General features: G+C 50.3%; 1 protein-coding gene across 1 annotated transcript; it reads right to left on the bottom strand.

The window, feature by feature from the left end:
* Nucleotides 1-489: 489 nt before the first annotated feature.
* LOC119114016 (TWiK family of potassium channels protein 7) lies at nt 490-16,348 on the bottom strand. Its single transcript, XM_037238248.1, has 9 exons — nt 16,290-16,348; nt 13,715-13,814; nt 8,445-8,608; nt 7,755-8,038; nt 5,784-5,904; nt 3,953-4,116; nt 3,775-3,845; nt 1,776-1,949; nt 490-527 (listed from the first exon to the last, which is right to left on the bottom strand). Exons 1-9 carry the CDS (start codon nt 16,323-16,325, stop codon nt 490-492), a joined length of 1,152 nt encoding a protein of 383 aa, XP_037094143.1. The 5' UTR covers nt 16,326-16,348.
* Nucleotides 16,349-17,227: the final 879 nt, after the last annotated feature.

Genomic DNA, 17,227 nt, shown 5'->3' with positions numbered 1-17,227 from the left:
ACGAACCGGTTGTTTAGTAATGAAAAAACAAGCAATAGACTGATGGGGTGAACGCATGTATGATTTCCTCCAATTTCACCTTTCCTACACTTTTTTTGCTCTGCTGTATGTTGTAAGCTAATCGCGGTGAACATGTAGGTTAGATTTAATATTCAAAGATTAGATCGAACTGGATGAACACTGGGCTGGATGAAAACCGTGGGTTGAATACTGGATTCGGTGGTCGAGCTATGAGATGCCATGATCGTCCCTGTCGCGATGTGGTCTCTGCCTTTTTAAATACCCCTGGCGTTCACCACAGTACACCGTACAGAGCTAACCAGGTAGCAAAACATTTTCACCAGCATGAGTCCTCAATAAAAGCGGGACCCCTGTCACCCCGCTCTAAAAACTCGAACGATGCGAGCGTTTCAAGCTTGTATTTTCAGAATCACACACAACAAGGCGCCTCACGTAACCGTGAGCCCGCTGCCGAGCCGTCCAACCCCATCAGTGGCGGCGTGTCCAGCCGCTGGTGGGGTTGGCTCCTGGCAGGCGCGGCGGTCCCAGGCGGGCCCAGTGGTTCGAGGGGCCCCGGCACCGGACGAGGGAGGAAGGAGGGTCCGGCACCGCGGGCCCCGGTCCCCAGTTTGGCACGTGTACATTGGAGGGCCCCTGGTAAGGTCACAGAGGACCAAACACAGGGGCTGTGGGGTCCGCCGGGGGACGATCTGCGCCCGCCAGCTCAGCAGCGGTCGTGACATGTCAGCGGTCGTGAATAACGAAAGCTTTTGACCTGAGCGAGGTCATACCCTTCAGGGGATTTGACTCACCAGGGGTCATGAGCCAACCAAGATTATAATCCAACGGCTGCCATGACCCGCGGGAGGTCGCGACCCGAAGGGTCATGACCCGCGGAGGTCATGACTGAGGGCCTGTGGGTCATGGTCCGAAAGGGCCATGACCAATGGCACATAGTGTTCCGATATATCGTGTCTTCCTCAGTTACCCTGCGGTAACCAACCGGGCAATGAGCATCGATTGGGGGCAATTACAGGTCCGTCCACCTCAACACGAAAATTGCGCGGTTATCTAACAAAAGCTCAGGGAATGTGTCTTTCCCGGAGTTTCTGGCAAAACAATTGAAGCGAGGTCATTATCATGGTCCAAGCTGGGCTCCAATGTTAAGGCATGGCTATCAAAGAACATCTAGAATTCGCAATCAGCTACATATGGTGCATATGTCATCGTGGTCAAGTCCAAATTCAAGCGCATATCGTATCCATGTTGACCTTCATGAGCGCGTTATAAGACACATAGATGCCACCTCATTCCCGCTTGCCAACGTTCAGTATTTGAAACTAAAGGCAGCATCTTACCAAATATTGGCTCGTTCGGTTACGTTCCGAGACCGTCCTGAATCATCTGACGTTATTGCTGGCTACCAACTCCGAAATTTAAGGCTACTTGGACGGGCGGAGTTCACGACGCGGAACATCGCAACACGACCCAGAAGCCTCTGGTCCCAATTTTGGGAGCTCCCAGTCGGAAGGTCCTTTCAGGCACCGGCTGGCATCCCGCCCCTTCTCTGCGCGACTACGCCAAATCGAACAGATCGTCGTCATCGTCGTCATCGGCGACGGTGGCGGCGGCAGGAGCAGGGGCGGCAGCGGCGGCGGCGGCGGGGGCGGGGGCGGGGACGAGCGCCTGCTCGTCGGCGGCGCGTGCGGCGCGTCTCTCCCGACGCAGCCGGCGGCGGCGCTCCCTGTCGGCCGACGGGGTGCGCACGCGGCTGCCGTCGGCGTCGTCGGCCGTCTGGAGCACGGCACCCCTTCGCGAGCGCTTGTAACGCACCACGCGACGTCCGGCGGCCGGCGTCTTCATGATGCCAAGCTCGTGAGCCGTCCAGCGCACCTTGGTCACGATCTGCTCCTGCATCATCTGGATGCACATGCTGATGAGCGCCATCCCTGTCGATGGAGGACGTTAGGCGCGAGCCGCTGGAGGAGCGGCGCGAGGCGGCAAGAGCGCGGAGTCCGCTGGGGGAGGCGGCAAGAGCGGAAAAATCGGCAAGAGGTCACGCGGGCTAGTCAAACAAAACGAATATGTCTGCAAATCTTATCAACAAATTTTTCAGCATTTGGGCCATTTGTGATGTGTTTGTTACGTGAAATTTATCATTTGTCATTTTTTGTCATTTTCTATCAGAATTTGCCTCTTATGGCATTTGTTTGTTGCTGTTTATCATTTTACAAACAGAAACGATTAGTCACTGACTACATCACGTAAACACACCGAAACAGAATTGCCATCGGCAATTTAGCTTGCGTCGGCTCGCAAACAAACAGGGCGCCATACCGTCATGTCCGACTCGTTCCTGGGGGGAGGGGTTATGGGGCATGACGGCATGGCATGCCTCTCCACATGAAGAAGCTGCGGGGCATCTGGACGATCGTTCTTCCTGATCCGCGGACGAGAAGAGGTGCTGGACGAATAAACGTGAAATATTTAGGGAGATCGCATTTCTACGATTTTGCATTTTCAGCACCGAAAAGACAGCTAAGTAAAAACTACCGCATCACTAAAAAGTAAATAACTACCGCATCACAGACAAACCATCACAAAGGCAACAGAATTGGCGAAATTGTTTCCATGTAACTTAATTCACATTTGATCAGAGTCATTAATCGAAAGATGGAACTTAAAAGTAAAAGTTGATCTCGGTCTACTTCTCCGTCAACGAACATGCCTTTCGAGGGTGTTCCATGACGCGCGTTAAGCGCGAGTGTCCAACGTGGTTCGCTGACACCCAACAGCGTAATTGAGCATCAAGTGGTTGAGTGCACTTTGAGGGAAATATGAGCACCTTAAAGCTCTGAGTCATGAACTGGCGGAATGTCAAATGTTGGCCCATGACCACTGCGTCAGCACTTACGTAAGGTACAATGCTGTTTGTATTACCACGCAATGGACTAAACGACTGAAACAACTAGCCCTCATCGCTGGAAGCGTTAAGTTTGACCGGTTTAGCTTTTGACCGGGTTTGACCGTAACCGTGACCGTGACGGGCTTTATGGTTTGGCGAGATTGCGCGTAAACTGGAGGAGCCAATGTGCTCGAGCCAAAGCATTAACGTGATGTTGCAGACATGTGTTAGGCTGCTGAAACCTTGCCAAGATGAAGGTAACTTTCCTTGTTTCCCTGGGAGCAAATCAATCTTGGGACAAGTGAGGACACGCCATAGTGCTTTGCATATGTCAACTCGCAAAGCAACTTCATGGACATTATTGTGTTATCAAATGAATGAAAAATGGTCACAAACACGTCTATTTTCTGAGTACTTGAAGTGCAATGCGCAAGAATGCAGCATACCACTATACATTTGCGCAAAGGGGTCGTTTTATTTTTCACATTCATTTAACAATGGCGAAGGCGTAGCTGTGTCCAAGCCATGTCAGCCCCGGTAGCTCAGTGAGCTAGAGCGTTTGCCTTTTGACCCCTGTAGCCGGGTGGGTTGAAGTCGCTGCAGGCGCTCTGTGTTTGTCTCTGACCGATGACCTGGGTTCTATGGCAACGTTCGCGCTAAAGGTCATGTGACGTCAGAGGGCTGGACGGACCACGCCGAGCATAACAGCACGTTAAGCTTCTGCCTAAAAACTCTGCTGTTGACCCGACATTTCATAATCGTGTGGTGACGTCAGGGCCCATGAGACAATCACTGCTTAGCGTCGGCGCTGGCAGTAGCCCATTACTGTCAGCCAGGTGTGAACAGATCAAATTGTGCTCGAAACTCACCGAAGATGCAATACACGATCGTAAACGCCATCTTGAAAGACGCCATGCCGTCATCGTTGGTGTCGAGGAAGCTGAAACGCGACCGGTCGTTGAAAAAGGCACTCGCGTGAAATCACAATACACTTAAGTGAATCATGACAAACGACAACTTCTCGACGAAGTCGGCTGAGTCGCTCACCTGTTGCCGGGCACCATATCCCCGAAGCCGATGGTGGAGAGGGTGACGAAGCTGAAGTAGCAGGCCGAGCTGAAGCTCCAGCTTTCCCAGGTGGCGAAGATGACGGCACCAAAAACCAGGCACAGGCCGATCAGGATCAGGTTGATGACGATGGGTACCTGGACCTGCAGATAAACCAGTATCAGGGGCACATTGGTGGTGATGATAAGTGGTGGGATACGCCAATGACTCGCGGCTGTATCGCCTCTGATGACTGACGTTTCGGGAGTTTGCGGTTAGATTGTGTGGTTGATTCTAGGTTCCCGAACCTTGAAAGATGTATACTATTACAGCGATGTTTACTACACCCAGTGGCGTATCCAGGGTTTCGTCAAGGGGGGCGAATACACAACATTGAGGGCTCCATTGAGGTGTGACGCCCCTCAACAAAAGCTCGGATTCCGGTCATTCAACTTTGAGACTCTCATACATGCTAATTGCATGCGGTAAACCATGTTCCTGTGCACAGCCCTAGAAAACTAGGCCTGGTGCATATGCGCACACAAAGAGCGGCTCATTTTCTCCTGGTCATGGTGGGCCCTGTCATTCTGAAGCTTATCATTTTAGAAAATATGGCAAAATGAGCCTTACTTGGCCGCTAAATACCATCAAAACCAAGCTCGACACCTGATCCCGAGGTTGATTATAGCTAGCCGGTTTCCGGCGGCTAGTCGGCTAGCCGATGTGATCAGCTGATTGCTGATGGCTAATGTAGAATATTTGCTTTGGCTGTAATGAAGGATTTAAAAATATCCTCGGCATTACGAAATGTTCAACAACAGCCGTCTCGACGCACTGAAAAAACATTTTCATGTTAAGAAGTGCCGTCTCCCCTCCCAAAAATCCTTTTTGATCCGGTAAAACACCCGTTCGATGTTATGGTCATTCACATAGAATCCGTATGATTAGAGGGCGCCAAGTGTTTTGTTGCGAGCGCTCGACCCAATGTTAATGCTCATTTTAGAGCTATTTGCTGGCCACCTATGGGTGCGGATGGATTAAAGATAGCAATCTTTTTTTTTCTGCGCCCCCTCCCCTTCTCCTAAACATGCATGAGTTTGGACAAAAGTGAGACTACTGAAGTCGCCTTGTAGCGAAAAGTCAGACCAGCCCTGGGCACTCATGCTTCTTTCCAACTAGTGCTATTTCGGGACACTGTTAAAAATGCAAGCAATACATTAAAATTGTCGAAACGAGACGCTTGCTACCTTTTGTAGAGGTCTTCCATACCCAGCCGCTAGCCATGGCTACCGAGATGTGTCAACCTAATACCCATCCGGTGGTATTTGTTTTGGGATTTGGAAAGTTACCGAAGGGTTTCAAAAAATTAGCACTTATGTCTACTGCTGTGCGTTGATAATTGTAACACTAGTTTGAATGAAGCTAATTATGATTATAACTAAGGCAAACCGTGACATTGTATATTTCTTCTCGATGAATGTGCCCGACATTCTTAAATGGCTTACTCATACCCTTGCCCTGGTATGGTAAGGTAAAGGTGTGGTAAGCGTAACCCCTAATTTCCACAAAATATGTAACCAACCCAGCCCGTCACCCGTTCCATATGGGTACCTGTCGAACCCACCCGTGAAGTTTTCCACCTCAACGCTTTTCTTTTTTAGCTGAACGCTTCGATTACTGTTAATGTCCTCATATCGCGACCGGAGAGCATCATAAGGCATAGCACAGGCGTGAAGAACAAGGGAATGATGCGAGCCTTTGCTCACCGGAGTTTCTTGGCGTAAACTGAAGGTACTGGCTTTTCCCGTCGGTGACCGGCACGACCGCATACCTTGTCGGTGGGCATGAAGTTCTCGGATCCCACCACGTCGTCGCTCAGACGCTTGGCTCTCTTGCCGGGGCCAGCCTCGGACCGGTAACGACGGGAGCGACACCACCGGCAGCAGATGCGACTAGAAGCGGGCACAGTCACAGTCACAGTCACAGTCACAGTCGCAGTCAGTCACAGTCAGCATCACAGTCACAGTCACAAAAGCCGCAGCTACAGTCACAGTCACAGTCATAGCTACAGCCATAGTCGCAGTCGCAGTCGCAGTCGCAGTCACAGTCACAGTCACAGTCACAGTCACAGTCACAGTCACAGTCACAGTCACAGTCACAGTCACAGTCACAGTCACAGTCACAGTCAGTCACAGTCAGTCACAGTCAGTCACAGTCAGTCACAGTCACAGTCAGTCACAGTCAGCATCACAGTCACAGTCACATAAGCCGCAGCTACAGTCACAGTCACAGTCATAGCCACAGTCACGGTCACAGTTATAGCCACAGTCACAGTCAGTATCGCAGTCAGCATCACAGTCACAGTCACAGTCAGCATCACAATCGCAATCGCAGTCACCGTTACGGCTATAATCATAAGACATAGTTATATGCCGCAGCCGCAGTCAGACTTGTGTTCTACTCGAAGTTCGTAGAATCGTGTTGCCATTGATTCATTATCTCTGATGAATGATTCAGATCTTATTCAAAACACGTTTCATCTGTTGCATCTCAGTGAATAAACCCTTTTCTCACAGGTAAGGTGTGACGATTTTATACTGTACTGATGATACTGATTGTATACTAAAATCCTAGAAAATGAATCGATTCATTTAGCATTCACTCTGGCTTTGCTTGATTGGAATGAATTATTCCTAGGAACGCCAATGGTTCGATTAATGATTCACCTTTTATTGCATATGAAAAATTGAGCCACTAGAAACTCATTAAAACTGATGTAGCCAATGAATCATAAATCGATGCATTTTTAATTAAGCACAGATCTGGTCACAGTCCCAGCCAGCACAACCGACAGCAGATGCGACTGAAATCGGGCAGCCAGAGTCAACCGAAGTCAGAGCCATGTCACCAGTCATCACAGTCTTAGAGTTTCGACCGCAATCACCGGCAGCGGACGTGACTGGAGCCAGGCAGCAGCCAAAAACAGTCAGAGTAATGTTAATCTTAGCCGGCATCGCCGGCTGCAAACCCGGCTGAAACCAGGCACAGTCGCCGACGCGGTCGGTAAAGTCACAGCCGCAGTCTCAACCAGCACCACTGACAGCAGACTAGACTCGAACCAGTCTCAGTCACCGACACAAGCAGATTTACAGTCACAGTCACAGACAGGCAGAGTCACAGTCACAGGCAGAGTCACAGTCTCAGTTACAGGCAGAGTCACAGTCACAGGCAGAGCCACAGTCACAGTCACCGTCACCGTCACCGTCACCGTCACCGTCACCGTCACCGTCACCGTCACCGTCACAGTCACAGTCACAGTCACATTCACAGCCACAGTCACAGACACAGGCGGTCATAGTCTCAGTCGCAGACACAGGCAGAGGGACAGTCACAGTCAAAGCGGTCAGCGCCGACAGCAGACGGGACCGCACGGCGCCAGACGAACTCGCGCTTAACTCTGGCTGCAGCGAAGAGCCAAAACTGCCGGCGGCTCGTGCCACTCACTGCACGCCAAGCTTCACGCGGGCACAGCCGCAGTAGACCTTTATCTCAGCCCACAACTTTGGTGGCGCCGATTTTGCGCACGTTTCTGGACGGCCCCACACGTAGAGTTTCGCCTGGGCTGCTGGCGGTCGCCTCAGTCCAACGTCAACCTCGTGTACCGAAGGAAGTCGACGTGTCTGGAAGGCTCTGCGGAGCTAGCCTTCGCGCGGATGTGCGCCAAGGTCGATGCTTCTCCCTTTCGATTTTCACGCTGCAAACGTGCGTTCAAGGTGCGAGGAGTCCTTTCGGACCCACTCGCCTGTAGATGTAGGTGAAGGTCTTGGCCATGCCGTCGCCGACGTTGGCCAGGAAGACGAGCAGCAGCGGCGAGCCGATCATGGCGTAGATGATGGTGAAGAGCTGGCCCCGGAACGTCCGGGGAAAGATGTGCCCGTAGCCGATGGTGGTCATGATGCTGATGGTGAAGAGAAGAGCCTTGGAGAAGGTCCAGTCCGTGTTCCAGCCGTCCACGGTGCCGTCGTATTGGTACGTGTTGACGGCGTCCGCCACGTATTGTTCCAGCTGCTTCAAGCTATTTTGGACCTGCCCGAGTTAGAGCCGCATGTTACAGAACCATGCTGGGCACGTGATAGCCTGGGGGGATGTGTCGCCGACTCCCACTATCACAGCGGAAACAAGAGAGAGAGAGAGAGAGAGAGAGAGAGAGAGAGAGAGAGAAGAGAGAGAGAGAGAGAGAGAGAGAGAGAAGAGAGGAGAGAGAGAGAGAGAGAGAGAGAGAGAGAGAGAGAGAGAGAGAGCAAAGGAAGAGGGACAGAGAGAGAGAGGGGGGGGAGAAAGAGAGAGAGGGAGAGAGAGAGAGAGAAAGAAAGAGGGAGGGGAAAAAAGAGACAGAGAGAGGGAGAGAGAGAGAAAGAGAGAAAGAGAGAGAAAGAGAGAGAGGGAGAGAGACAGAGAGAGGGAACGAGGGCGAGAGGGAGAGAGTCCTCACCTTGCGGTCCCATTGCAGCCAGGTGATATTAGGGTTGGCTTGGTAGTGCCAGAAGAAGGAGGAGATGTAGCTATTGGCGTCCAAGATGTCCCTGGCCCGGTTCTTTTTCAGCAGGTACCGGTGCGCTTCATGCTCTTTCTCCAACTCCATGAAAGCCATAGCACCTACCGGGTAGGTGTCACAGATGCAGGAAAAAAGCAGAGACACTGGCAGTCAGACCACTACACCTGTGCACCCGGCAGTCAGACCGCTGCACCTGTACACCCAGCGGTCAGACCACTACACCTGCATCGATGTAATCCTGAGCGGTAAGGTTACTCTCGTGGGTGATGCCGTGGCTTTGAACTATTCCCGTTTCAGTGCTTGTTGGCTTTTCAGTTCACGTTCCGATCTTATTGGCTTACGAATCATTATTCGCTTCAAGCTCTAGAGGTCTTTTGGCATTAATTTCATTCAGTGCGTGCTGAACCAACCAGCAAGCTCAGGAAGTGCTGTTTGCAATTGCTATGATGTCTGCAAGGTGCTCCTTCCTGCCATCGACGAGCGGTTGCATGTCAGCGGCATGCTAAACCAAAGTGGAAGCTCGAGTGTGCACGCTCATTTTGTTGAAAAAATGTCGATCGTTGTCGTGGAATTTCGATAGCTGTGGCATCGTTACTCATACCAAATGACAAAAAACACCTTTTATTGCACTCGTAGGTTATGATGCATAAACACGACATACCGGAATTATACAAAAAGGCGCGCGTTTTACCACGGAGACCATTTACTGGCAAGGCTCACGACCCACGGCCCACGACCCACGATCCACGGCCCACGGCCCACGGCCCACGACCCACGGCCCACAGCCCACAGCCCACGGCCCACAGCCCACGGCCCACGGCCCACGGCCACGTTCCCGCGTACAGAAGAAAAGAGGAAAGCGGTGAACTGACTCGGTGCTTCTGTGAGAAACCACCAGGGGCCACCCATATGCTACGCTACGCATGGAGATGATGGGGAAGGATGGAGCGAAGCGTAAACAGCGAGGGGCTTGGGCAGGGTAACTGTCCCCGCAGCTGTGGCCGCAAACCATGTTAAATTATTTTGTGGATGCCTTAAAATCTTAAATCTGGATAACGTTGGATCCTTCTCATGACAGGCAACACGCACATTCTTGTTTCATATCTCCAGCTCAGTTAGGGGTCAAACGGACGTCGTTACCCTTTTTGACATCGCACGTTACACAGCGCAATCAGAGGGAGGGGCCTTGCGCATGGTAACGGTGCGTCGCAATGGAGGAGGAAGCGGGGATATACAAAGCAAGAAATGTGTTACGTATGAAAACGAAATTTATGAAGAAGTCCGCATCCAAGGACAACAGATGGTGCCAATGAGCATTAGCTACCACCGCCCCACGTCCATATTTTCTCAAGCGGCGGAGCAGCGTCAGGCGGCTCCCCGACCCGGAGCGCGCATGTTATCCGACCTCGCACTGAGCATATCGCCGATCGCGCGTGGTGAAATTGCAGGACTCAGCAGCCAGCCGCGCGCGGCGGGCGCGTTCGCACAACCTCTGCTCTTCCTCCAGGTACTGCCTTCTGATTGGTCAGCAGAGGGAGCCGGTCTGACGAATCACGTGGATCGTACGCGCCGCCGCGCGCGGAGGAGTCCGCGCGGGGGGAGGGGAGAATTGCTGACAGCGCGCCTGCACTCCCGCTCAACTGCCGCTCGGTTCGGCGCGTGGCGTATACGAAGCGGTCAACGAACGGCACGGACGTAACTTAGAACGTAACGGGCCTAAGTATCTGACCTTAACAAACATAACTTCAGTGAACGGCCATCAAATATCATTGGGGGTTCAGGCGCGTGGTTTTCATTGATGCTCGTATGGATGGGCTACAGTCTGGTGAGCCTTGTTAGTATCATGCGGTCAGATAGTGGGTTCGCCGCCTCTCGCGGCTTCAATCCGAGGTATGCAACACAAAATAACACCGAGCCGGTATCGCTGGATATCGTTTCTCTCTTCTGTCTGGGCAAATCGTGGCGCTCAGTTCCCATTGCTGGAACCGGCATGCAAGTTCATGACGCTTTTCGAGGGCCTGATTTTTCCGACATGCATATGGCGCAGATGTGACAACTCAACCTAGTTTTGAGGGCGGTGGCGAAAGAGGGGGCTTTGCACTGGGCGAGTCAGAATTTCGTCTGTGGAGGCGCCAACTTTCCAAGCTGTACTTTGTGCTGTGGTTCAATGTCCGCAGCTACCATAAGCATGTGAACGCAAAATTAGGTGCGACTGAGTGGTTTGCGTAAGTGGCGTTTTAAGCGTGTGACATGGATGATTCTTTACCACTTTTGATGACGCTATTTCTCCTTTTTTGCGAAATATATGACCAACGCAAAGTCGATGGATGGACAGTGCTGCATGATAATAAAAAATGCATTGAAAGCACTGGACCAATTTGTCTGCACACGGCACATATGAAAGCAAGCCTCAGTCGTGCAAAATTTCCTGCAACTTATCCAAATCACCATTTACATTTGTCCGACCACCACGCGGCAGCACTGTCGCTGCCAAGTAAATGGCCCCTATTGACGCGTAACGTATTCAGTATACGCCACGGGATTTATGTAACGCACGGAATCCGGAGGGTTGGACTTCTGCATGGTCTGCAGTCATGGAAACCGGACTCGTGGCGGCGATCCGAAACGGCCGCTCGTTGAAAGGACGTCTGACGCTGCGCCATTCAGTCCCGGTAGGACATTCAGCCGCCCTTTTGCTCCGCACAGCGCGCCGCTTCCCGCCTCCACGTCTGCAGCTTCAAATGCACGGCCTGAGCCAAAGCGGCCGACAAAACGCAGCGGCCTTTTGCGGGGCCTAAAGTCATGCAGTTTCCGGGTTAGTGGCAATGCGTCACTGCCAGCGTCTACCGAGAATTGCATGCAAATCACAATGGGCGCCGAATACTGCGCCCTGGTCCGGATGTGACGCGGACGGCGTGGCGTGCCCAGCCCGGCCATTAACTCGAATTTAGCAGCAGGTTCCGTGCCTGGTCCGCGTAACGCTCGTTGCACCGCGGCCCAATGGCGCCTCGATAAATCAGAGCAACTTTCCGACGCGTAATGATGTTGAACATGCTCTGCGAACTGCGTTTTGGTGCGTGGGAGTGGTGCACGCTCACAGTTTGCTGGCCGATTCTCCGGCACAGAAGGCCGGTTGTAAGCTAGGCTCAGTGATTACTATGATGACAGGTTTTGTGGCGCAGTTTTCGTTGCTGTGCGGAGGTGCCATCATGTGACAGATGGCCTGTTGCAGCAACATGTTGCTGTCAATGCTTGTGCAATGCATTTGGCGATGGCCAATCCTTCGGGTTCAAAATAAGTTACAAGGGAGATGCCACCGAATGAACTTTTGCAATACAATTTCCCAGCTGATCTTGCAGATCTATGGTGAGGTCTCAGGTGATCATCCGAGACCAGGTCACTTCGTGGGGTACTACTCACTTTCCACGCTTCATATTACCTTTCGACAGAAGCCGTATATTCGCGGAGTGGTACATCAGGTAAAATAAAACGTTTTTTTCCTTCCGGGCTCGCTTTTGTTAGCATTTACTGTGAGTAGCGATAACATATCACAAAGCTGAACGTAGCTGCAAAACGCCTGGAGAACTTCACCCAATGTGCCCATCGGGCTGGTTTCCGGTTTATAAACCCGGCTTTGGACTGTTTTCCCGCAGTGCGCATGGGACAGTTGTATCACATCGCTATCCTAGGGCTACCATACACTTCAACTCTGCGACTTTACAAGGGCAGTGCTGCCAAAACTACTTCAAGCGGTTAGGTGCATTGCGTTGCCCAAGCAGTTTCTTTACACCTTATTAGTAAGCCAATGCTAATCTGTGTGCTAATGCAGTGTATCCACAGAGGAGCAATGGAGCGAATGGACTCGATTCGAACTCCATTGTGACCTGTTCCACAATAGGTCGGATTACCCGTCTTGCTTGCTACGAAAGGCTTTATCAGTGATAGGTGCAATGTACGACAGCGTTCTGCTAAACAAAAAACTTGAAGAGGATAGTTACGGAAATACGAATCGTTGCACAATGCGAGGCATCAAATGGCATTGTTGAATAATAAGATGCATAAAAATTTAAAATGTTGTCTTGATGTTATCATCTAGAACGTGACATCAAATCAAATTAAGCAAAATATATCAAAAATTCAAAATCACAGGGTCCATGAACTCTAAGCCCAAAGTTGCACCCCTGAACCGCTGGCTTCGTCGCGTAAATATTACGCACAAACCGCCCCAAAACCGCGACAAATCTTACTCATAGTTCAAAACCTTCCATGCTTTCGCCATACGCCCCGATCATGTGCTCGGTTTCTTCCAGAGCCTGGAGCACCCGACTGATGCGGTCACATGGCCAAGTTTCTTTCACAACTTCTGCTTCGAATTTTTTTAAACTCGGAATACGCTATTGTTGAGTTTTGGCTGCACCTACTCGAACAAAAAGACAATTTAGCATTTATTGGAGAGGCGTGGGGCTGTTTAACATTTGCTTGGAAAATTGGTACCTTAAACGGTAGAGGTAAGAAGTGTGAATTAATAAGTATGGTGCCACAACCCGTCTCCAAGTTTCAAAAGCTATTGCGAAACACATGACGTTCACACCTACATGCATACCTCGCGCACGACGCACACGACGTACACGACGTACGCATACAACGTCGTTGGCGACGTTTCAGTGGTTAGTGTGTGCGTCTTACCTGTTTGGTGCGCGCGGCGAAAGCCTCATAACGCCGGTATCCTCTAAGAATTGGTAATTAGGCCTGTACTTCACGCGGAAATATTTCAAACCAGTGGGACACCCAAAGCAACGCTAGGACAAACCCAGCGTAGGTCATCATAGCTGGATGGAAGGCTGTAATGCTCTCGCCATTTTATTCGGGTGGCACACGAATTAAAGCAGCCCCGTTTAGTTCACGTGTGTATAACATCAATTTTGGAGTACAAGACTGATGGTAGCGCATTTCACTGGTAATTGCTAACCTCACGTCATGTACCAATTGGCCGAGTGAAAACAACACATTATGTGAAAGAAACACGATCAATTCCTTGCACGCGGAACGTCCATCACGTGCGGAAGTGCATTAGCGCAAATTCCAAGCCGGGGTAGACTAATCTACTGGCGAAATTGTAACACCGCTATGGCTTAAGAAGATTCTGCTCGATTCATGCCAGTTGGAGACCACGAAAAACATCGCACATCACCCCGCTGAGCTCTCACCCAGTGCCGCCACCGCCGACACCAGCAGGAACAGCCCCACGTGGCCAAACAGGAACTTCAGAAGTCTGGTGCACAGCGAAATCGGCTCATCGTGAGGCGCCTGCGGCAACAGGGACCAGGTTACTCGAAAACAAATGACAGATGACAGAATGTTTGAAACTTTTTTTGGACTTAGGGTGTCAGCGCCGGACTCGGTTCCAGGAGGGGAAGTTATCTGTATTGAGTGACAGGTTTTCACCAAACCTGGGTCGATGTGGTAGCGCTGCCCGATACCCCTGTGTGCGCGTGTCCTGTGACGATCCTGGGGCAAAAATCACGATGCTGAGTGCAGAAACAGATATCCAAAGCAACGTCATTATATCCTGAAAATGGAAAAGGTCGAAGCGAGCATACCTTGCGTTTACTCAGAAGAGATTGGAGCGAAAAATCGCCAAGCACTATTCTTACAAGTCACCGGATTGTTTGGTTTTGCTGTATTTTTTACGGTTTGACAGCCCGATCACATTTTTTACTTTGTCTGTGAGACCAGGACTTGGACAAACCACGGCATGTCTTTTTCCGGCAGGTAAGTATATTTACGTTTACCAACATGAGCGTACATAACTCGGCGGACAAGACAAAGATGTTGCAAAACCACGGAAACACGATGCTGGAAAATCGGTGATATCGCCCCCATGCCGCACTAGGTTACTGATCTAAAGCCTCATTTCTGAAGGCTTGCAGGAACATTTTTACGTCAAATGCTAGTTTTTTGGCTCACTACCAGAATTGCGCGTTTGGGGAAGATAGCAACCTAATTCCTTTACAGTCACGTATGTAGTCTTCTTTCCGTGGTGTGTCCAAAACAGCATTACTCCACTTATGATTTGTTTTACCTTTGATCAACGTCGGGCCAATTCACTGCGTTGGATCTGATTCACAGCATGGTTTTAGCATGTTCTGCCGCAAAAGTACCATTCTAAGCTCCAAATTATTGCATGTTTTTGTTTCTGATTCACAGCATGGTTATAACATTTTTTGCCGCAAAAGTGTCATTCTAATCCCCAAATTGTTGCATGCCTTGACTTTTCCTAAGCACTAGAGTGAATCTGATCGTCACTTTGATCGTTGGACCGCAGGAGATCAAATTGGACGTCGTTGGATTCCGTAGGCACTAGGAAGATTGACTTCGCAGCTCTAGCTCAATAAATGACCAAATGGTGTAGAGTTCTTACACTCCGCCAGTTACGCGAGTCAAAATACCTTCCGCTCGGTCGGGGGTGTTATGGAATAATTCACAGGCTGTTTTCAACATGCAAGTGCGCGCCATCTATGTTTGGCATATTGTGGGGGATTTTGACAACTTCATTGTTACGTTATCTATCTTGTAACCATACAAAGATTCGTACGTGGAGCCAAAGAAGATGTGTACAACAGCGGGCAAATTTTGCAAGCTTTATTATAACTTTTCCATTCAGTTCATACATGCGAGGCTTTGGGGTCTGTCATATCACACTTCACCTGCCCTCTTGAGTATCTCGATTAAGGAGCGGGGTTTGAAAACATTTATCGGGGGGGGGGGCGGGGGGGGGGGGGGCGGGGGGAGTCGGGCTGCCAGGGTTTTCCCAAACAGGATAGTTTTATGCTTACTGTATTGGTCACGGGCGCCTTTTTCGATAACTCGGTTGCATGTCACTCGGCCGGGACAAGAATTAGGCCAGTCAAGGCATTCCTTAAGACACATAACTGCACCATGATTCGAGTTTAAGCTGTAGAGAAGTCTCCACACTGTAAGATCCAGTCGATGAGCTCACTGTACGGGGAGGTGGGGAGCGGGGATTCGTCGAAAGATTTTCAAGCATCACACTCTAAAAGCCACATTTGTCCCAAGCACTTTGCAGCCGCGTTCCACTGAAGTGGCTTCATCATCGCAGAGCTAGCGCGACCTTGCTTTGTCATGACCGACCTATTTGCTTCCTTGCGTTCAGGCAGCGGTACAACGATGATCGTCCAATCGCTGCTCTTCAGTATTCACGGTCTAAACGCAGTAATCTGTCGGTGTGATGAACGTCATTGCAATGCAAGTGTTTCTTAATGTCACTGTGAGTCACAGCCCAGTATGTTTGGCAGCAATGTGCTGGCAGCACTTTCTTTGGCAGCGATGTATTGGGCAGCCATCTCACGGACGTCTGGCAAACGACGCATTCAGTAGACACGTTGCACATCCTTTGAAAACGCATCTATTGCCTTTCAAAGAGCTTAAGTACACAGTACAGTAAAGTACAGCTACCGGATCAGATTGTGACGTGCAATACCATTTAGGGACTTTAAGGCCTGCATTACCATGAAAGGCATTCAGAGAGTACCAAAGAGAATCAAAGAACACAATGAACGGGTGCTCAAAACTCACGTCGACTGCAGGATACTCGGATAACCGTTTGACGACTTTTCGCTGAAAACTCCAAATACTTAAGTAGCCACCCCTCGCAAGAGGTTACGAGACGTGTACGCGAGGGGGTGCGGTGTGCACAATGCACGAGAGGTGCACGAGAGGTGTACGGTGTACGAGAGGAGAGTACGCGGCGAGGAGCCTCACCGGGTGGCCAGCTTGTGCAGCTGGCTTCTCATCCATGCCTCAGCCGTGGATGATGGCCGCTCGGTCTACAGAACAGCCACCTGTAAAGACATGAATGGTACAATCCTCTCCCAGCACTGCAGGGGAAGGCACGTCCCTTCGATAGTGAGTCAAGTCATGTTGGTTTTCTCTTTTTTGTATTAGGTTCACGGCATGTATCTTGGCCCGCATTTTGAACTACAGCGTGCGAAATTTTGTCTCCATTTTTACGAACTAGCTCGCCCATCCTCCACAACAAACGAGTATCTTTTTCGGGGCTCGTAATCAATTTAATAATTTTGAAAAGGGTGTGGAGCTGCAAGTATCCAAAAATGAGTGTTGTTATGAATCTTTATCTTATGTTATCTTATTTTGTTATGCATCTTTGTATCTTACTGGCTTAGTATTTACAGTCAAATGAGCCATCGCAACATAGTTTAGTTACTTCGTGACATGTTGCCATTACATTTAATTGCATTTAAGTAACAATGCATAATGTTTCGATTGTGGTTTGCTTTTGGAGATCTTGTTGCAATATCCTCGAGCTGAAAGTAAATGCAAGGCTCCATTTCAGGTCAGCGAGACAGAGACTTTACCGTTACACCTCACGTGAAATCGTGGTTACTGCTCTTACCCCACTGTTGGCACATTCATCTCACTCTCCATCTGTCAGACGTTGGTAAGCCCTATCGAGATGAAATACTTGATAAATAGGTTGGCAGCTGACGTAAATGAGTCAAGACACCAGCGTGCAACAACACAATATCGTGTGATTTAACTGCACATTTCGTTTGTCTGAACATATTCACATGCCCGCCACCCCGCAAAGCACTAAAACAAACTTATCGGAGGTACGCAGCAGCCGTCACTCCCATCCCACCCCTCCTCTCCGTTGGCCACCGCTCTTCACCCGTCAAACA

This window comes from Pollicipes pollicipes, unplaced genomic scaffold (genome assembly GCF_011947565.3).
Source record: "Pollicipes pollicipes isolate AB1234 unplaced genomic scaffold, Ppol_2.1 Scaffold_7262;HRSCAF=8765_pilon_pilon_pilon, whole genome shotgun sequence".
NCBI lineage: Eukaryota > Metazoa > Arthropoda > Thecostraca > Pollicipedomorpha > Pollicipedidae > Pollicipes > Pollicipes pollicipes.
The sequence above is the reverse complement of the archived record's forward strand: the minus strand, read 5'-3'. Positions and strand labels throughout refer to the sequence as shown.